Source organism: Zootoca vivipara, chromosome 3 (assembly GCF_965207765.1).
Source record: "Zootoca vivipara chromosome 3, rZooViv2.hap1.1, whole genome shotgun sequence".
Taxonomy (NCBI): domain Eukaryota; kingdom Metazoa; phylum Chordata; class Lepidosauria; order Squamata; family Lacertidae; genus Zootoca; species Zootoca vivipara.
The window spans coordinates 38459170-38480542 of record NC_142586.1 but is presented as its reverse complement, the minus strand read 5'-3'; the positions used below and the strand labels follow the sequence as shown (position 1 = coordinate 38480542).

The following is a 21373-nucleotide window of genomic DNA, read 5'->3' as shown; positions in this document are numbered from 1 at the left end:
TACCTCCACATATGGGTTTGCATTCTTTCCTCTTTTTAAATATAACATCTTTGCAAAGACCATTTATCATGCCCACGCTAATTAAGCCATTTTTTTAAAGCTCCATCTCCAACGGCAGCCTGTTGTTCCATGTGCTGAAGCAGCGTTGCTAACGAGCTGACCTCCTGAATTTAGTTCTGCAGATTCCTTAACTCTGAATGGCCTTACTTCTTGGCTTACCTGTGCAAAAGTGCCAAAGGGATTTTCCTAAAACACCTTCTTGCTACAGCTACCGTGTTTCCCCCTTTTTAAGGCGTAGTCATAAAATAAGCCATAGCAGCATTTCTAAGCATTTGAGAAATATAAACCGTACCCCGAAAATAAGCCATAGTGATAGGCGCTGTGCGGAAGAGAGCACTGAGCTCCCCGAGTCAGCAGCAGCAACGCCGGCCGCAGCAGTGTTTGCTGAGTCCTTTCTTGCTTTTGAGACTTGGTTACTGTGCTGGCTTGGGATGGTGTGTGTGCAATTGCTGTTGCTGCTTCGTGTTTTTCAGCTGGATTCTCTGGGTTCTAAGCACTTTCCCCCGTTTGTTTGCGAAGCAGCACTCGGCTGCAGCCCCTGCCTCTCCCGGCGGCTGCAGGAGGCTGCAGTTGATCGCTATCTCCTTTTCCATTTCTTTTGTCTTTGAGCACCCGGCCCCGCCCCCTCTCCCCTTCGTGGAATGAAGAACGGAGTTTTAGCAGCATTTCCTCATTATAAAAAAAAGGTCAGGAACTTTTACTTTAACCTCAAAAATGGGATATTTCCTCTCTCTAAAAACAACTCTGACCTGAACACCAATAAAACGGGGGTAGATCACCTCCAGTTTATAAATCCGCAAGTAGATCGCAGTCTCCTGGAAGTTGGGCTCTATACTTTGGCTGATTGCAAGCCTTTGCATCTTTAAAAAACAAAAACCATGCGCCTCTCAGTCTTAATTTTCCTTTAATTCATCCCCCTATACCCTCCTCCAACCATTGCCTCCTTCCATTCCTTACCCCCCTCCATCTCTCCCCACTTCCCTCACTCCTGTGCGATCTCATTTAGTCATATACTTGCTTTTTCTGTTGTGTTGTCTATTTTATATTTAATATTATTACCCTTTATGATGTTATTTTTTCCCTTGCGATAATTATTTATTTTTTATCTTTAACTAACTTTCCTTTCCATATTTTTCCATATATAACTCAACACTTTCCCATTCCTTCTTAACTCTTTGGATAGAGTGCCCCCCATTATTGTTGTTAATTTTACAATTCCTGGATTTTTTATGGAACCGAACAGCTCGGGTGCTTCAGAATGTGCCTTCTGTTGCTACAGGGCTATGGGGCTTCACTATTTGACCCCCCCCCCCAGGTTGGGATTTTTAAAGTAGTTCTGTGGGTCCCAGGGCGCAGAATCACCCCCGATCCTTTCCTTTGTCTAAACAGACCTCTTCCCCCCTGACTTTGGAAGGCTGTGCTTCAAGGGTGATACCAGGGTTTTTTTAAGACCTGCGCCTCTTAAGGATTGTTATGGTCCATAACTTCCATTGCTTTCTAAAGGGTTGGGGGTTTAAAGCACTGCCACCCCCACCCCACCCTGCAGGCGCTCGGAACTGGCAGCGCCAACAACGCGCCCAGCAGCGCGCAAAAGAGAGCACTGAGCGTCCTGAGCCAGTGGGTCCCAGTTGTACCAGCACTTTTTTTAAAAAAAGACACCCCCTGAAAATAAGCCACTGTGTGTTTTTTTGAGGGAAAAAAGTTATAAGACGGTGTCTTAAAAAAGGGGAAACACGGTATCTCCTATGCCCCAAGCACTCTGGGAAATGAGAGTACATTGCTCTTGCTGAAAAATCTTTTTCATTGGGCAAATGAGGTAGAGGCAAGGAATTAAAGTAATTGATAAAAACATTTCATTGAAATGAAGAAAATACTTTAATGCATGACACATTCTACTTGCATCTGGGGAACCTTGTAAGAGTGGGAGGATTTTGCCTTTTATTCTACAGACAGGAGAGCTCAAGAAATCACAGAGGACTGAATGATGGCAATCATAATGCTGAAGGGCATTAGGAGACTATTTTAACAGTGTTAGTGACTTTGATTGCTTTGTTAATGCAATTGCTTTTTTAAACTAATGACATTGATATAGTATGCACTAGTGTTAATTGGATCCCTGAATTAACAAAAATAAGTCCCACTGTGCCAGACCTCTCCATATTCGTTATGATGATTTTATTTATGCCCTGCCCACCTGGCTGTGCCTCCCCAGCCACTGGACAGCTTACAGCATATCGAAAACATAAAGCATTATAAACCTCCTGATACAGGGTTGCCTTCAGTTGTGTAATTCTTTATCTCCTTGACATCTGAAGGGAGGGCATTCCACAGGGAGGGCGCCACTACTGAGAAGGCCCTCTGCCTGGTTCCCTGGCAGCAGAAGACCCTTGGAGGAGGACCTGTGTGTCCGGGCTGAACGATGGGGATGGTGACACTCCTTCAGGTTGCCTTGATGCAATATTTGTGCAGTTATTAATATGTTGTGTAGGATCCAGAGGACCTTTTCTCAAGCTAATGCTTTTCTTGTGTGGATATATCACATCACCCAACCCTCAATCTCTAATATTTTGTGACAGGAGAAATTTAGATGCTTTCATCCTTTCTAGCTAGCTCAGCAAGTATGGCTGCAGAGAAGTGGTTAAGTGGCAAACATTGCAACGTTAGCACGAGTATGGTGCTAACAGGAAATGCCACTTTTTCAATATATGCTGGAATGGCAAATTAAATGTGTTCATAAATTTAAAACTGTATTTTGCTGATTTTTTTTTGCTGTAGCATCTAACTTTAGTTCTGCACCTAAAAGTGGATAACAGGTACTTTTAATAAGCATCTTTAACAATTCCAAACAACATCAACAGTGAATTTGAGAACCTATATCTCAATAGTGACATCTAGTGGCAAAAAAAATGATTTTTCCCAAGCACTATGAAGATCCTTCCTTACCTTATTGGCCTTGAAAACTCTGATTAGCTCCATTTTTTAACATAAACAACAGTGGGATTTCTTGGCTGGGCCTCTTCTGATCCAAAAGATGATGGAATTTGAAATTTAAAATAATAAAAATGCTGGAGGGTGAATATGCAGGTGTGGCAGATATCTTCACTGAGAGGTATGAAATTTGAACAGCAAAATGAACAGTATTTATTTACTTAGGAAAACAAGACATCACACCTGCAATTTTCTATTTACATTAACAAATCTAGATTGATTTAGCTTTAATCAACAGCATTGGCCAAAATTAATAGGCTTTATTGAAGGAAGTGATGTACATGCATGGGACTGATCCACTATAGCTTTGAGTTTAATATTGCAGTAATTGCCACTGCTGAAGAGACAAGCTGAGTAAAATAAATCCGTTCACACATTCGCCTGCAAAGTCATCAAGGAATGAGGACCTGAAGGATTCTTCCACAGTTAAAATGTTCTCCAGCTTTCCAGTAATGTGGTCTATGGGCATGAACAGAGTTGCTCTGTGCATGTCTTCCTGTATATAAAAACAAAAATAATTATCACCCCAGTGGTTTTCGCCATGGCTTGATATCTATTGTACAGTATCTTTTTTAACCTTGATCAAAAAATACCGAAATAGCTGAAACGGGCCTTTTAAAGCCATCGGAAAAGCAACTGATGCAATGCTGTACAAAGATGCTTCATTTTTCAGATCTATTTCCACAGTCTGTTCTTCTACACCCCAGTGCTAATTCTGACCTCAGAAACGCTCCCTATCTACTAATTTTCTCGTCAGCCTTTTCAAAAGCTTTTGCAGGGGCTCAACACCAGAAGCTTGAGGGTGTGGCCGCTGTGTGCCACTACGATTTCCTTTTGCATGAGTCATGCCCCCCCCCCCGCAGAAGGTCACCAAAGAAGTCCTGTTAAAATTAGCAGAGTTTACAGCTTCTAAGGTTAGCCTTCCTGGTTTCCTTCGACCCAGTGGAAGTTTGCAATCCTCTCTCTGCACCTTGAGCTCAACCCGGTGGGGGTCTTACTCCTGAAGGGACATTACATAAGACAGGAGGGGTCGCGGTGCGCAGTTTTCCTGAGGCGACATCCATTGAAACAAGAAGGGACGGCTCTGCAGCAAAGAGAGCCCAAGCCTGCCCGTCTCCCTGAAGAGCAAGTCCCCTTTTGGCAGACCCCGCACCTGAGCAAAAACAGGCACAGGGTTGCGCTCTCTCCGAATTGCTGCCTGTGCTGCTTCGCCCTGGGCAGTTTAAAGCTATTTAAAGGGGCTTCGCTTCGGGGGAAACAGCCGCCGCACGCTTCGCTTGCAACCCGACCGGAAGATGCGGCGGCAGCGGCGACTCGGCGAGGGAAGCCAGCCCCCTCGCCCCTTCCCCTCCCGGGGGGCTCTTCGCCCTACTGCCCGGAGAGGGCCTATTGCGTGTCAGCCCCTTATAGCTTCTGACTCCAGAGGCAGAAGCCGGAGCGTTGGCTCCCGCCGGCCAATAGGCGCTCGCGATACTCAGCGCTTCGCCCAATCGCGCGCTCCTTTGCTCCGCTGTACTCAACCTGCCCTGCTCCGTCTCCTCCTGAGAGGGTTTGCAACCGTGGCCGATTCCTTCCCTGGCTGCTGCCTTGGGCTCCGCTCTCTCCCCTCCGCCGTCAGTCGCCCTGGCTCGGCCCGGAGCCCTTCGGAGACACTGAGGATGAGCTTCCCCGTCCCCCAGCGCGTGTCCTCTTGCGACTGTCCCAGCCCATTCATCTAGCGACTGGTGAGGGGGGGGGGAGAAGATTCTGCTGGGGGAGGTGGTGGGGGAGAGGGCGGCGGCGGGAGGGATGGCAGGGGAGCAGGCATGAAATGTTGCTACCTCGTCCCCCAGCCTCCCACCTCCGACCACCGCCCAGGCAGAGGTCTGGGGGCTTCTAGCAGCTGCATGGCAGGTAGGAATTCAACAGGTGCAGGCGGTTCCAGTATGGGCAGGCGTTGAATGGAAGAGCTGCACACCGATTGCATTTCTCCTCGCCATGCAGTTGTTTTTTTCCCAGACTGCAGAAGCTCTGCCAGAAAAATAAAAGATTGCAATCTTCAGATGGAGGTGTGGGGTGGGACACACACACACACTTGGCACCTGTATTTTTATAGGGGGGAAAAGAGTCCCTCCTCTCTCTCTCTCTCTCTCTCTCTCTCTCTCTCTCTCTCTCTCTCTCTCTCTCTCTCTCTCTCTCTCTCTCTCTCTCTCTCTCTCTCTCCCCCTCTCTCCCTCTCCACCCCCCAAAAAAGAAATTGTATATGGAAATACATTTTCTAGATGCTTCTACACCTAGTTTGCAGGATTGACTTTCAGGGCCGCCACTGTGCCTTGTGGTTCCTTAACATTTTGCTAATAGGACTTGTAGTTTGAACTCCGCTGCAAAACTCCATTGGGTAGTGTTGCTTTCATTGGTTCCAAGGGCAACATACTGAGGGATAATGCTGAGGACACTTTCGCCTTGAATGTTTACACTGTCTAGGTCAGGAACGCCTTGGTCTCCTTACTTTGATTGTACACTCTAGCAGAGCAGGTCATCTGTTTAATGGAATGTACAGCTTAGAGAGAATAGTACTGACAATACAGTGAGCAAAAGGAATCTAATGTTCTTGGTTGTATAGGCAGAGTTCAGACCTCTAAATCTTGATTGTGTACATCAACTCTGTTAATTAATTATGACATCTCATTGTTTCACTTTTTATTGCTGTTTTAATATTGCATTGATAATTGATTTTTATGGAATTGGACCTTGAATTAGACCTGCAATCAGTTGGGGAATAAAAGTTATACATGTCCAACTTGCTGCTCACATCAATACATTGACTGCAGCATCCTGCAGCAGCTCCACATCAAGTACATTACAATGGTCTGTTCTGGAAGTTGACAGAGGATGGATAACTGAAGCCATACCATTCCTGTTCAGAAAAACCTGTTGTAATTGGTGCACCAACTGAAGCTGCACATAAGCACTCTTAGCCATTAAAGTCACTTGGGACACAAATGTCCACAATGGTTCTAGGAGCAACCTGCAAACTACAAACCTGCTCTTCCAGGGAGAGTGCAACTGCATCTAGAGCAGGTTATTGATATCAATAGGGTTGTCCTCTTCCCTAACAAATGCCATTAACCAGGTGACCAAGGCAGTTTTGATTGCAAAACCAGGACTGAATGCAGATTTAAATGGGTCTAGATCAGTGGTTCCCAACCTTTTTTTGGCCATGCCCCACCTAAGCATCTCTAAAATCCTGATCCCCCCATGACATATAATTCTTATTATTCAAAAAGTAAACTCCTGTTCGCGTGGAGGAAGCCTAAAAGGCCATTAACTGTTAATAACTCATTCTCAAATTGCCCCCCTTAAAAATCAAATTGCCCTTCTGTGGGGTGGGTGCCCCATGTTGGGAACCACGGGTCTAGATACACTGTAGTGGTGGTTTCAGAGCAGTGATTTTAGAACAACTCCTTGGGAATGAAGACATTGTGCTGATTTTTGGAAGTCTCAATTTTATTGAACTTGAATATTCAAAGGACTAAAGGCAAAACCTTAGCTACTTAATGTTTCCCTAGTCAAAAGACTAAAAGCATGAGAAGAAAGGAATAGAGAATTTAATATTGTAAGCATGTCCAATCCAAGATTCTACTTCTTCCAAGTTGGCAACTCAGCTGAGCAAGCAATCTGAAGGAAACATAACATAAGCCAGGCATCCCCAAACTGCGGCCCTCCAGATGTTTTGGCCTACAACTCCCATGATCCCTAGCTAACAGGACCAGTGGTCAGGGAAGATAGGAATTGTAGCCCAAAACATCTGGAGGGCCGAAGTTTGGGGATGCCTGACATAAGCCATATAAGCTAGTGCACTAATAACTACTGAGAGTTCAGCCTTAAGGAAACATAGGATACTGCCCTATACTGAGTGAAACCATAGGTCTTTCTAGCTCATAATTGCCAACACTCAGGGGCGTAGGAAGATAGGGACGGTGGGGGCAGGCCGCCCCAAGCGGTGGGCTCCAAGGGGCGCCATCGCGGGCATGCACCCCGCCCCCAGAATGCGTGTTACACCCCTCCGGGAGGCGCGCCCCACCCCCGGAATGTGGACCTCCGGGAGGTGTGCCACAGCCCTGGAACGTGTCCCCTGCCCCTCCGGGAGGCGCATCCCGCCCCCAGAACAGGCACCAGCCCCGCCCCTGGTGCCAGAGCATGAAGCTCCGCCACTGCCGCCACTGGCTGGCAGCAACTTTACAGGTTTTCAAACGGCAGCCTCTCTCGGTCCAACCTGGAGATGGCAGGGATTGAACCTGGTACCTTTTGTATGCAAACATGTGTTTTACTACTGAACCATATCTCCTCCGGAGTGCTTCTGGTATAGGACAAGAGCTTGCATTGATAGAAACTATTTGGTATTGCTTTTTGACTTCCTGTGATCCGCAATGGCCTGGGGTTTGATCAGAGACTTCTTTGTTCACAGTCTCCTCACTGTACCCTTGCTGTTGTTTGTGGACATCTGGGTGTTGCGGGGGCAAGGGGGGTGGGTAGAGTCTGTGCCAATGCCTGCTTATATTGTTGTGTTGCATGGTTGTTGACACTTTAAATTGGGTTCTCTCCTTTAATGGCTGGAAAGGACTGTGGGGCTGGAACATAGCATACTGTTGTTTGGCATTAGAACAAATAAATGATTCTAGTCTTTCTTGCATGACTGGCCACTCTTGTTTTTTCCTATCACCATATTACCTCCCCTTGGAGGAGCAGGTTTGTAGTTTGCAGGTTGCTCCTAGAACCATTATGGACATTTGTGTCCCGAGTGACTTTAATGGCTAAGAGTGCCTATGTCCAGCTTCAGTTGGTGCACATCAATTACAAAATGCTTTTCTGAACAGGGATAGTATGGCTTCAGTTATACATCTGTCAACTTCCAGAATAGACCATTGTAATGTACTTGATGCCTGGTGTGCTCTGGTCCAAGGGATCATGAAGAGTCGGACATGACTAAACGACTAAACAACAACAACAATATACTTGATGTGGAGCTGCTGCAGGATAATATAATAATAATAATTTATTATTTATACCCCGTCCATCTGGCTAAGTTTCCCCAGCCACTCTGGGCTGCACCCAATCAAGTGTTTAAAATAATACAGCATTAAATATTAAAAACTTCCCTAAACAGGGCTGCCTTCAGATGTCTTTTAAAAATGGGATAGCTGCTTATTTTCTTGATATCTGATGGGAGGGCATTCCACAGGGCGGGCCCCACTACCGAGAAGGCCCTCTGTCTGGTTCCCTGTAACGTCACTTCTCGCAATGAGGGAACTACCAGAAGGCCCTCAGCGCTGGATCTCAGTGTCAGGGCTGAACAATGGGGGAGGATGCTGCAGCCAATGTATTGATGTGAGCAGCAAGATAGTCATGTATAGCTTCTTCAACTGATTGAAACCAATTAATATGTCTGTTTGTTCATGAGGAAATTTGAATTGGTTTTTTTATTGGTATCTTTAAATTGCCTGAACTGTTTCCTTTGCCAATAAGTTTCGTAGTTCTGTTTTGTACTTCCTGTGATTGCAATAATAGAACAAATACCTGTACAAGTAAATGAGCTACCTGATACCGTTACCTGCTATAACTATTACAGTTCAGAGATTGCTTTGCTTGCCCCTTTAAATTCTCTTTACATTTTGTTGGTGCAACTTTACATCAGCATTGGTTAGACCAGGGGTAAAGGTAAAGGGGCCCCTGACCATCAGGTCCAGTCGTGTCCGACTGGGGTTGCGGCGCTCATCTCGCTCTATAGGCCGAGGGAGCCAGCGTTTGTCCGCAGACAGCTTCCAGGTCATGTGGCCAGCATGACAAAGCTGCTTTTGGCGAACCAGAGCAGCGCACCGAAACGCTGTTTACCTTCCCGCTGGAGCGGTCCCTATTTATCTACTTGCACTTTGATGTGCTTTTGAACTGCTAGGTGGGCAGGAGCTGGGACCGAGCAACGGGAGCTCACCCCATTGCAGGGATTCGAACCGCCAACCTTCTGATCAGCAAGCCCTAGGCTCAGTGGTTTAACCCACAGCGCCACCTCTGCCCACTAATGTATCTTTCTTGATGGTAAAATTTCCTTACCGCCCACCAGTGCTCAACGAAAGGAGGTTTGGCTTGTGCCTTAGAACCCCCTACTGCCCACCTAGAATCCTGAAACACCCACTAGTGGGTGGTAGGGACCAGGTTGACAACCCCTGGGTTAGACAAACCCACTACCATGCTCACTTTACAGTTTCTCTTCCGAAACAGACTTTTGAGTGATTTTGTCCAAGAACAAGGGCTCAAGGTTTCCCTGAGACCAGCCCCCAGACCTGTGCTGCTGCACAAGAAATGACTTAGAACTAGCTTCTTGAAATCATACAGTTCTAAAAAGTCAAGAGGTTACACAAAGTCCTTGCTGTGAAATAGGCGCCTGTCAATCATAAATATAGGTGCTACATTTGGGCCACTGCATGGCAGAAACAGAAATATAAATGCTTTGCAAAAAAAAATGCCTACAGAGCAAATGGCTTCTTTGGTGGTAAGGCACACTGGTTTTAAGAGCTTGTGGTAGTGTAAGTGATTCTACAAGACAGATTTGCTCGTATTCTTTGTTGTTTTTACTAGTGTGGTAGCAAAAACATAATCTGGGTTTCACTATAATTTTGTGTACAATGAGCCTTTTATCTGTTTGATTCTAAATGAAAACGTGTTGCTATTGATTACACGTTTAGTCATAAAAGAAGCATTTCCTGATTAGCTGCAATGTGAACCTTGTAGTGACAACATAATTCAGGTCAACATCTGTGTGATTTTAAAAATATTTTGCATTGATATTTTAGCATTTTTATTTGTTTGCTTATAAAACATGACATTTACCTACTTTGTAACACTACTTGATTACCTTTGCTGTAACACCATAATAAAAATGATAATTGTAGATAGTAGTTGAAGAGCAAAGTAGGAGGTTTCCTGTATTTTGTTAAATAATTAGATGCACACTTTCCTACCTTTTGGAAGCATCTGGTGTTGATCATAATTGAGATGAATCATAACTTTCCAGAAAATGCTGGAGTTCAGCTTTATTGCATCCCCCCCCAATGGCCTGATCTGCTTGGATAGTCATTTTCATTTTAATGTTCATGATCCCTTGAAGTCTGCTTTGTATTAAGATTTCTTTTTGATGTGTCTTACCTAGAGATTTTTAGTTTTGTGCTCATTTCCATGACATGTGGATATATTACTGTTAAATAATAACGTATTGCCCATTTCATTGGCAAGGAATGCAGGCTGGTTTACAGTGAAACAGATATGTAAGACAACATTTGCATGCTGAATTTGTCTATCACTATTACACAACTTGTGAAGCAACAGATAAGAGAGAACTGCTGAGTCAAAAATGCTTCATGATGTCAGCAGTTTACTTTTTTATAGCAAGTTCCTAAATAGTACTCTGACTAATGCGGTCCTGCCTTCCAGTTTGTTCCCTCTGTGCCCTTTGCTGTCAACTCAACAAGTTAAGTAAGTGCTGCTAACCCACTTTTGAATTGTGGAGTCTGACAGTTGCAACACATTAGCTGTATGTTTTGTCCCTTCAAACCCCGCCCCGCCCCCAATTGAGAAGTATAGTTTTGAAAGGGAGGCTGTCAAGTTTTAACTTGACAACCATTGAAACAACCATTGAAATAAGTGATAAAATATGCTTGCCATTATAAATCTTAGTGCTGCAGATGTTACAGTGTGTGTGTGAATTATTAATATAAAATATAATTCACTGCCAATTGACAGGCTGTCTTTGGCATTTGATGGTTTGGTTCCACTTCAAGTATTTGATGGTTTTATAACCAATATTTGATATTCTGCCCTTTTCCTATAATAGGATTATAACAATCAGTGGTTCTTTGAAAATATCATAGTTGATGGGATAAAATATTTCTGGATCAATACTAACTATGAAGTTTGAGAGCTTGTAGTGAAAATCACAAAAATTTATGTTAGCCATGCTTATATATAATATTTCTACATTGCCCATGGTTTTTTTTTAATCAAGTGGTTTATAATTTTATAAGCAAACTAGCTGGCCCTGCCATGTGTTGCTGTGGCTAATTCCTGTGACTGCCCTGTGCCGAACCATGATGTATCCCGCCCCTTCCTCCCCCCACCCCCGGCTTATCCCTGTGATTCCCCCCACCGTGTCCTGACGTATCCCGTCCCCTGCCCCCCAACCCCCATCCAGGCGAGTCAGTACCTAGTCTGTAAAGGCTTCAGCCTCCATTTGGCCTAGTCTGTAAAGGCTTCGGCTTAGTATGTAAACGGCAGCCGAGGTGCTGTTTAGAGGGAAGGTTCTATAAGTGTAGTACCAGTGTAGCCGCTGCTAGAGGGCGCTGGTTTGCAACCTGGTTCTTTTCCCAGCATGCACTTTTGGCTGAGTGGTGTGTTCTGGAACAGGGGTTTTTGGGGGTCTCACCTGGCGGAGGTGTGACACCTGTCTTTGAAAACTTTATAAGAGCCTTCGGACATTTGCTTTGGACGTTGTGTTCAAATCTGAAAGGAATCGGTGAAGCGGTTTCGGAGAAAAGTGGACACAAACCCACATGCCCTTGTTACATTTTTATAGATACATATAAGCCTACATGACCACAGGGAGAAGAGCAGAGAAAAAAACGCCATGGGGCATCTGTAACAGTGAAACTGGACACCTTCATCTGCTCCAGCTGCAATAAAACATGTCTCTCCCATATTGGTTTCTACAGCCACAGTAGGTACTGTAACTCTCCAGCAGTTTGAATTTACCCCTGTTGGTGCACTCTTCCATTGTCTCTCAAAACAGATGGATGCCAACAACATGCCTACATAATTTGAGAGCTGGCTAGTGTAGTGACTAACAGGGTGTGGGTGTACAGGTGTCTCACAGACAGATGCACAGAGCAACTTCATTTGCAAGTGCACTTTAACATTAAAAAGTATTGAAGGCAGGTTCTTGTGAAATGCAATCGGTAAGCACACATATCACTTCACAAATTAAAAAGAACAGGTTGTAGCCCAAGTTCCTTTTGCCTGATTAAACATGAGGCCAGGCATATAAAGAAGCATAAAGAAAACATTACCCGTGTGAGGTTTATGTACTTAGTGTCACATTTAAACCTGTTTGTAGGTGTCTACATGTGCATAGGCACCTTAGTTTAAATAGAACACCAATTGCATGAAATCCGATATGGGTAGTGTGTGCATGTGTGTGTGTTTACATGCTGGTGTCGTATTTAAAAATGGACATGAGTGTGTGAAATATGAGGCAGGGCAAGTCAGAGACCATATAAAACTTGAAACAAATATGATGATGTGTTGCATCAGGCCCACCAAGCCACAACTGCTGGTAATGAGCAAGTAAGAAAAGTCCCTAGTTAAGAGTCTCTTTCTGTTACATGTCTGGCAATAGCCTCTTGATTGCTTTGCGGTTTTGGTCACTCAATTTTAATTCAGCATTTGAATTTTTGTTTCTTCTACATGAAATCTGGTATTCAGAGGGATACTGCCTCCAACAGTGGGGGCAAAACATAGCCGTCATGGCTAGTAGCCATTCTGAATTTGTCTGAGCTTCTAAATCCGTCCAAGTTGCTGTCCATGACTACATCTTGTGGGTGTTTAGCTAAGCACTGTGTGAAGAAGCACTTGAAGGAAGAGCCATAGCTCATTATTAGAGCATCTGCTTTGCATACAGAAGGTCCCAGGTTCAGTCCTCAGCATCCCTAGTTGGGCTGGGAGAGACCTCTGTCTGAAACCCTGGAGAGCCACTGATGGACCAGTGGTCTGACTAGGTATAAGGCAGCTTCCTTGGTATTTTGTTTTGTCTGCCCTGAATCACTCAACATTCAGCTTCATCGGACATTCCCAATCTGTTTTCTCCATACCGTGCATCATCTTTGCCTTTCTATCCTTTCTATCCTTATTTGCCTCATTTTTCAATTAAAAAGCCCCAAATCTTGTAACTTTGCATCATAGGGAACTTGTTCCACCCCTTGATCATTTTAGTTGTCCATTTATGAACTTGCTCCAGCTCTACATTATCTTTTTTGAGACAAATTAAACATTATTGAGATTTAGGAGTCACAGAGTGAGGTACTTTATCAAAGCATAAGATGCTGAGATGGATTTGCTTTCTGTTTTCTGTAAGTTCAGTTGTATGTTCAGTTATATGTATATCACTTATTGATCAAGTCTGAAAGCCAAAGTTGGAAAGGGGAGATAGAGTTAATATTGCCTGAGCATCATGTGATTTATGAAAATTTTGAATAGTGCAGTGATGAACAAAGTTATACTTGAGGATATAAAAATGCAAACAAGTTATGGATGTAATATATCTCCAAAAGCAAGTTCACATAATATGTCAGTAAATTAGTTAGTGAATATGTAGTACTTGGGACAAAGATTAAACATACTTAAATGTATGTATAAATAGAATAGAAGCATGTAGTTTAAATCTTGTTTATTTCCATATTTTTTTAAGAAAAAAATGTGTACTTATTATTTTATTTTTAAATTTGTCAGTCACCTTATCTTGCTCAGGGCACCCAAAGCAACTTACAGTCAACCTCTTTCCTCATATTCGAACCAAGAGGAAAGAGAAATACATTAAAAGCATCCCACTTCTGAAAGGTCACTGCCACAGATAATTAAAGGCCAAAGGCCTGGTTATAGTTATGTCTGGCGCCTAAAGAAATATAAAGATGGGGAGACCATTCCACAAATGGTGAGCCACTACAGAAAAGTCCTGTTCTTGTGTTGCCACCCTCATGGAGAGGGCTCACAAAGAAGAAGCTGGCATAGATTGTGTGTATGTATGATTTAGTTATTGCTAGGGTGGTACAAGAAAATGCTTGAAGGGTGAGGGTGCCCAAAAAGGTGGGGGATATGGGTAGGTGTAATGGTAAAAACTGAAGTGTCTGCAGAACACAGAAGGCACATCATTCTGGTCTTAGAAATCCAGTTCAGAGTTTCAATTTTCTATCCAAATGTTTTGTGCTTCCTCCTATACCAGAGGGCTTGAATCTGACATAGTTGAAAGTAAAATGTCAATGTGATGTCTGGGTGGCATGTACATATAATATAAATTGTCTGTTTGCTCTAGCACAATTAACATAGTATTCTCTTTGCCAGTGTGGGGTGGGTGCAGAGTAGTGTTTCACATAAATTCCCAATTTGCATCTGTATTGGAATTGTTTAAGATGTTGTTTTGTTTTTGTTTTATCCATTGTTTGCTGCCTTCATCTTTAAGAGGGAGGCCAGGAAAAAATAATCAATAAATCCTTGAAACACAGTTGCTGATATTCTGAACATTTCCTAATCTCATTTTTCTCCCATTTCTCTTCTTGCAGATCTCCCTTGCAATTATGGATATCTGAAAGAACTAGCCAGTGTGGAGGGGGAATCCCCCTCCTCACACCTTTATTGCCTTTTGGAAACTTTTTCTTCCTCAACTATATGGTATTTTGTAGATAAAGAAATGAACTCTTGAATTTATATTGATGAAAATATTTATTTTTTTAAGTGCCAAGCCTTAACAGCACAATAATTCCCATGGCAGCTTTCTGCAACTGAATAAAGACTGTTCCTGAAAATCATGATTTTCTTGTGAAGAAGGGGCACAAAGCAGAGTTCCCTTGTCTGTGTTTTACAGGGGTTTCTCTTGTACAGTAGAGTAGTGCAGTAAAGCGTAAGATGACTTCTTTGATGCCTGACTGTACTTTGAAGTGTCGATCACTGCAGCATGCTTTGGATATTGTTTCTGTCATAACTCAAGGGAGTGAAGGCCAAATCAAGGCCTTCCTCACTTCTCACTGCTACAATGCCGCAACAAGCAAGGATATCTTTGGCAGGAACGCCCTTCATCTTGCCTCTTCCTGTGGTAAGAAAGGGGTGCTAGACTGGCTGATAGAAACAAATGGAGTGGATTTGTTGGCAAAAGACAAGGAGTCTGGATGGACAGCTTTACACCGTGGCATTTTCTATGGTCATATAGACTGTGCGTGGTCGCTACTGAAGGTTGGTATTTTGCAATTCTTAGTGCTGTTATGAATATGCATTTGGCCTCAAGACTTTAGGAACCAAGGGCTGAGCAAAATCAGGCTGTCCTGTATATAAGCAGTTGGATGGAATCCAATGTAGCGCTCAGGTGAATGTTATGTTAGTGCAAGCATTTACTCTTGCGCAATAGAACGTTCTCTCCATCTCTTGCGGAGAGCATGTGGGGAGAAGCAAGGAAAGTAACCACAAGTGAAAATCCTTGTGCTGATGGAATACCGCCCACCTGCCAAATCCCATGTGGTCATTCTTTCAGTTGCACATATCTTTTTATTAGGCTGTCATGGTTTGTTCAAATAAAATTAAACTTGATTGTTCTGTTGAATAATATGTAGGGGGGAAATCTTAACAGGAAGTCTTCTGTATAATGTTTGAGTCTGATGTCAAAATGAATCATTCCCTGCTATTGCAGGCAAGGTAGAGGCATGGTGAACTACAGATGGCTTAAAGTTTGTTCTAGGTTTTTGTCTGTTTGTCTCGTTTTCTTTTTGATCCATTTGAAGTTGTTTTCAAGTGAAGAACAGTTATAGATTCTGCTTGTTAGTCTTCTCTAAACTGGTCTCCTCCAAATGTTTTGGACCAGTTCACAACACAGTTGTGCCTCTTGGGACTGATGGGAATTGTAGTACAAAGCATCTGAAGAGCACCAGGTTGGGTAAGGCTGGTGGGTGTAGGGGCTTTAAATGTAACTAGCCCCAATTTGAATTGTTCTTGCTTCCTTTTTTGTTACAATTATTTATATTCTGCTTTTCACGATAAATGCTCTAGCCAACTGAGCTACCTAGCTATCCAAATCATTCCAAGGCAGCTTACAAATAAGAAAATACATTAATGCAATGCAATAAATATATATACATATAAACATGTAATTATCACACTCCTTCGCATAGAGCACTTGATGGTAGAAGGCCCTGTGAGAGGAGCAGATCGTTCAGCTGAGCCATGCTCAGAGGTGGCCTTTGCTTGCCTCCCTTAGTCTCTCAGTCTATTTTCCATAGATCAGTTGCCTCCTCAGCTGTTGTTGGACTACAACTCCCATCGCCCCTGTCTACTAGTTCTGCTAGCTAGGGATGATAGACTTTGTAGTCTAACAGCTGGGGACTCAAGTTTGAGAAAAAATGAAACAGATCATGTCAGTGGACCCCTTTAAGCACAACAAGATATGTGCCCAATGCCTACATAAAGTTAGCCTAGCAGCTGACTTCAAAGGCAGCTCACAGCATATAACATATTAGACCTGTCTAAGGAGAATGGGGGGGCATGTCTAGAGGTGCCTCAGGTGGTAGAAGGAGTGTCCCTCACCCCCCAACCAAAACATAAAACTGTTCACCAATAATACCTGTGTCTTGGCAGGATGATGCTTCAGTTTATGAGTCTTGGAGGTTTCAGACACCTATAAAAATATGAATGAGCTAATTTAGATTAGAAGATTGGTGGAATAAGAAACAAAACTGGATTATCAGTTTTCACTTCCTCTCCTCTTCCTCTCCTCCGTTTGTTCTCAGCATGGTGTGAACTTGTATATGCAGGACAAAGAAGGCTTGTCTGCTTTGGATCTTGTAATGAAGGACAGACCAGCCCATGTCATTTTTAAGAATACAGGTATGTCACCATAAGAGGATCATTATGCTTACTGGTACAAATTTGAACATGAAGAAATAACTATATTTTGAACATGCAGGAAAAGCTATGTTTTATAAAATGTATGTTTTATGAAGTGCAGTGCAATGTTAGGTGTTGGGTGCTGGGTTAGCCTCTCCTCTGAATCCCGAGGGGCCTAAATCATACCTTAAAACAGCATGTTGAAACTACATTTATTGAAATTGTGTGTGTACATGCATGCTTGTTGATACTTAAGCTATGTTCAGTGACTTAGTTCTCGTCCATATATATCTTGAGAATGTTGGGATTATGTTATTTTAGGTAAATGCTCAGGTATGTAATTTTGCTGTAATAAAAAAACCCTGATAGTCTTCTAGGCCTTTTGCCTAGTTTTGCAGGATATCTGGAAAGAATCCATTCAACAGAAAGTAGAAGTGCATTTAAAATAACGCATTGTGTGCATATGAGAATGAGGATTCAAATGGAAGTCATGATTTTGTGTTAGATCCCACAGATGTCTACACCTGGGGAAACAATATAAATTTTACTTTGGGACATGGTGGTCAACAGAGTAAATATCATCCTGAGCTGGTGGATCTCTTTCCTAGGAATGGTGTTTATGTTAAACAGGTAATTAATATATATACACAACAAAACATCCAGGGCTAGCATGGTAAACTCCCTCAAGCCCCCAACCTTCAAAGCATTTGTAGTCCCCTCTTATGCCAAATATAGGGCTTAGTCGCAGGTCTTAGACCTTAGAATCCCAGTTTATCATGTGTCTTTGCTTCACTTCTGTCCTCCATCCTCTTCCCCTATTTTTCTGTGACTTACAAAGCAGAAACAGCCCACCCCCTGCTTCTGTTCTTCCACCCTCTCTCAATACACCTGGCATTAAATCTCAATAGCTGGTGTGGGTGGGAAAGCAAGCAGCCTCAGCATTTTCTCTACTCTCATCAGTGATTTGTTAGCATAAGTACACACCTTTTAGTATTTCCTTTTCTGAAGAAAATCTGGTTTAGTTATTGGAATTTTCTCTGCTCCATTTGTTAGTTCATTATATATTACTTCATGGTGATGATAATAAGTAATGTTAATTCATGATGCAGCTCAAGCAACATTGTTAAGGACCCTTTCCTCTCTCTCCTTTAGGTGGTGCTCTGTAAATTTCACTCCGTGTTTCTTTCCCAAAAAGGACAAGTATACACATGTGGACATGGTCAAGGAGGACGCTTGGGTCATGGTGATGAACAGACTTGCTTGGTATTTTAAAACAAATTATTAGATTATGAAAAAGAAAACTGGTTTCAAATATTGTATTTGGCCGACCACTGAGCCATCTTTTGTACATACCGTACACATGGTTTTTAAAATTATATTTATTTTAAGTAACTCCCCTGCAGTGCTTTAAAAACTGCTTTTGACACACTGTCAGAAGTTGCTGCTACTTTAGTGCAGCATGCAGCTGCTGATTTAACAAGAGAGCTTAAAAGCACCATTGTCTATGCAAATTGTTCCATATGCAGATCTTCTGCAGTGTTTTGCGTTGCTGAAAATCATATTGCTTATGCATTTTCAACTGAGTACCCTCTAAATTATGCCATATTTAAACCGAATTGGAACAATGCTCGATGATAACATTGTTTTAATTTCACAAGAAATAAACTAAATTCTCCTGATCCCTTGGTTAAGGGGGTTGTGTTGTGTCACAGAGGCCGGATGGGGCTACTTCAGAGTAACGACTCTACACCGCTCTGCATTTTATCTTTTTATTGGTGCTGCGTATTTACAGTGCTAAAGGTAGAGCTATTTACAGAGACACATCTTCTCAGCTTGAATCAGTACCTCCGAATGGCGTTTGGCGCGTTTTTCGCCAGCAAAACAACTTGGGGAGCCCCATCCTCTTTCCCCTACGCTTTTTGCGCAATTCCGGAGTTGGGGGGATGGGTCTGCCCCCCTTTCTTCCTCCTTCCTGTCCCACCTGGGACGATGGCTCCTCTACCCTGCTAGAGCCTTGGACCCCACTTCCTGTTTCCCCACTTGAGCTGGAGCTTTCCCTGCTTTCAGCCGCGCTCTGGGCTGGGCTGGAACTCAGGAGGGGAGGGACTTCGCGATAGCCCCTGTCCCTCACATCCACCCCCCTCCCAAGCCCCCCTTCTCCCCTCCCGAGAGGCTGCACGGGTGTCGGTGACGACTGAAAGCCTAAAAACTCCGTGCTGTCCGAGCCGGTTGGTGTGAATACCTCCCCCCAGTCCCGTTGGCTCCCTCCTTCCTCCTGGGAAGACTGAACCCCCAAAAAGTCCGTGGCCTCAGAGCTGGTGGGGGTGAAAATCTGCTGCCAGTCCGCCTCTTCCTCTGACCGGGTGGACCGCGGAGACGCCCATACCTCTTCCTCCGGGTCCTCAAACTCCGCTTCCCATCTCCATGGCGAACTGCTCTCTGCGACCTCCTCCCCTTCTCCCTCCCCCTCCCTTTCCATGTGCCAGGGTTTGGGCCTGTGTGGGAAGAGGGCGTGGAATTCTTCCACCAAGAATTCCTCCCGTATCTGAGTGGCTGGGACCCATTCATTCTGGGATGGCGGGGCATCCTCCCATGCCATGAGGTACTCCAGGCCCCCCACCCCCCTTCGTGAATCAAGGATGGCCATTGCTTCATTGAGTGGCTCCCTGCCTCCTCTCTCCCCCCCTCCCTCGGGGGGCTGTTCGCTGCCTCGGAACCTGCTACTTTCCCTGTACGGCGACAGCAACGATCTATGAAACACTGGGTGCACCCTCATGTCCTCTGGCAGTGCCAGCCTGAATGCCACCGGGTTAACCTGTTGCGTGACCGTAAAGGGGCCCAGCCGTCTGGGTGCCAGCTTTTTGCACCTCCCTCTGGTGGGAAGGCCCTCCGAGGACAGCCAAACCTTGTCCCCCACCCTGATGACCTCCCCTTGTCGCCTGTGGCGATCTGCCCCCTTCTTGTACGCTTCCTTGGCTCTCTCCAAGTGTTCTCTGAGCTGCTGGTGCACCGTCTCCAGTTCCTCTGCCCAATCCTCTGCCTGTGGGCCCTCCTCCTCCTCCTCCCCCTCCCTCTCCGGGAAAGATCTGAGGTCGTGCCCATAGTTGGCCTTAAAGGGCGACACCCCTGTGGAGACGTGCACTGCATTGTTGTAGGCAAATTCTGCCAGTGGTAGGCGATCCACCCAGTCCGTTTGCCTCTGGCTGACGTAGCATCTCAGGTACTGCTGCAGAATGGCGTTGACCCTCTCCGCCTGTCCATTGGTCTGCGGGTGCCGAGCCGTCGACAAGCTGACCTCCACCTGCAGGAGGTTCATGAGCCGCCTCCAGAACCTGGAAACAAATTGGCGGCCTCGATCCGAAATAACTCTCAAAGGCCAACCATGCAGTCTGAATACGTGGTCAACAAACAGTTTGGCTGTCTCTTCTGCAGAGACCGCCCTGGCACACGGTATAAAATGGCACATTTTGGACATGAGGTCCACCACCACCAACACTGCGGTCTTGCCCCTGGACGAAGGCAGGTCTGTGATGAAGTCCATGGACACTACTTCCCACGGCCTGTGCGGTGTGGCTAATGGCTCCAGCAACCCTGCTGGTGGTGCTCTGACCACCTTTGCTCGCTGGCAGGTGTCACAGCCCCTTACATAGTCCCGAACATCTTCCCGCACCCCTGGCCACCAGAAATGTCTCATGACTAGGTGAGTGGTTTTGTCCCTTCCAAAATGACCTGCCGTCGGGTTGTCGTGCATCTGCTTGAGGACCTTACCTCTGAGCTGGGTGGTGGTCAGGTATAGGGCTCCCCTGTAAAAAAGGAGCCCCCCGCGTTCTGAAAAGTCCGTTGCCTGCTCCCTCCCCCCTCGCAGCTCTCTGAAGATGCGGGTGGCAAACTCATCTGCTGCCGTCAGTGCTGTGAGTTCTGCCTCGCTCACCACTGCTGCTCCGCAGGACCATGCTGATGGGGGGAAAATGTGCCGGGGTGCTGGTGGCAACTCCTCCTCCATGTACTCCGGCTTGCGGGAGAGGGCATCCGCCCTGACGTTCTGCTCCCCCGGTATGTAGTGGATGGAGAAGTTGAAGTGCGAGAAGAACTCTGCCCACCGTATCTGCCTCTGGTTGAGCACCCTGGCTGTTCTCCAGAACTCCAGGTTCTTGTGGTCCGTGCCCACCTGAATGGGGTGCTTGGCGCCCACCAGGAAATGTCTCCAGTGTTTAAACGCAGCATGGATCGCTAAAAGTTCCTTATCAAACACCGTGTAGTTGCGTTCTGGCTGTGTCAGCTTTCTGGAGAAAAAGGCACAGGGTCTCCACTCTGTTGGCATCCAGTTGCAACAGGATCGCTCCCAAAGCCCTGTCTGAAGCGTCTGTTTCCACGCGGAGGGGCGCATCCTGCACCACATGGAACAGGTTCTGGTCTGAAGCGAACACCCTCTTGAGGCTTTCGAACGCTGCTTGCGCCTCCTGTGTCCACCTGAACTTCTGCTTGCCTCTCAGGCAGTCAGTGATGGGAGCCGTAACCCGCGAGAAGTTCTTGATGAACTTCCTGTAGAAGTTGGCGAAGCCTAGTAGGCGTTGGGCATCTTTGCGCGTCCTGGGGCTGTGCCAGTCCAGGATGGCCTGCACCTTGTCCTTGTCCATCGCTAGCCCCTTGTCTGACAGTT

The 21373-nt window shown here is 45.1% G+C and overlaps 1 protein-coding gene and 1 long non-coding RNA gene across 4 annotated transcripts in view; one reads left to right on the top strand and one right to left on the bottom strand.

The window, feature by feature from the left end:
* Positions 1 to 3288: 3288 nt before the first annotated feature.
* LOC148686222 (uncharacterized) lies at positions 3289 to 4473 on the bottom strand. Its single transcript, XR_015948920.1, has 2 exons — positions 4202 to 4473; positions 3289 to 3544 (listed from the first exon to the last, which is right to left on the bottom strand). It is a non-coding gene; the product is annotated as an uncharacterized LOC148686222 (long non-coding RNA).
* Positions 4474 to 4508: 35 nt separating this feature from the next.
* IBTK (inhibitor of Bruton tyrosine kinase) overlaps positions 4509 to 21373 on the top strand; it is a 53556-nt gene continuing 36691 nt past the window's right edge. For 2 of the 3 annotated variants that reach the window (XM_088665925.1, XM_035109524.3), the window contains exons 1-5: positions 4537 to 4772; positions 14406 to 15072; positions 16617 to 16713; positions 17219 to 17343; positions 17866 to 17976. In XM_088665925.1, coding sequence (XP_088522051.1) covers positions 14749 to 15072; positions 16617 to 16713; positions 17219 to 17343; positions 17866 to 17976 — 657 coding nt within the window. In that variant the 5' untranslated portion in view covers positions 4537 to 4772; positions 14406 to 14748. Of the gene's footprint in view, positions 4773 to 14405; positions 15073 to 16616; positions 16714 to 17218; positions 17344 to 17865; positions 17977 to 21373 lie in introns of all 3 variants that reach the window. The other variant, XM_088665926.1, reaches the window with a different exon arrangement.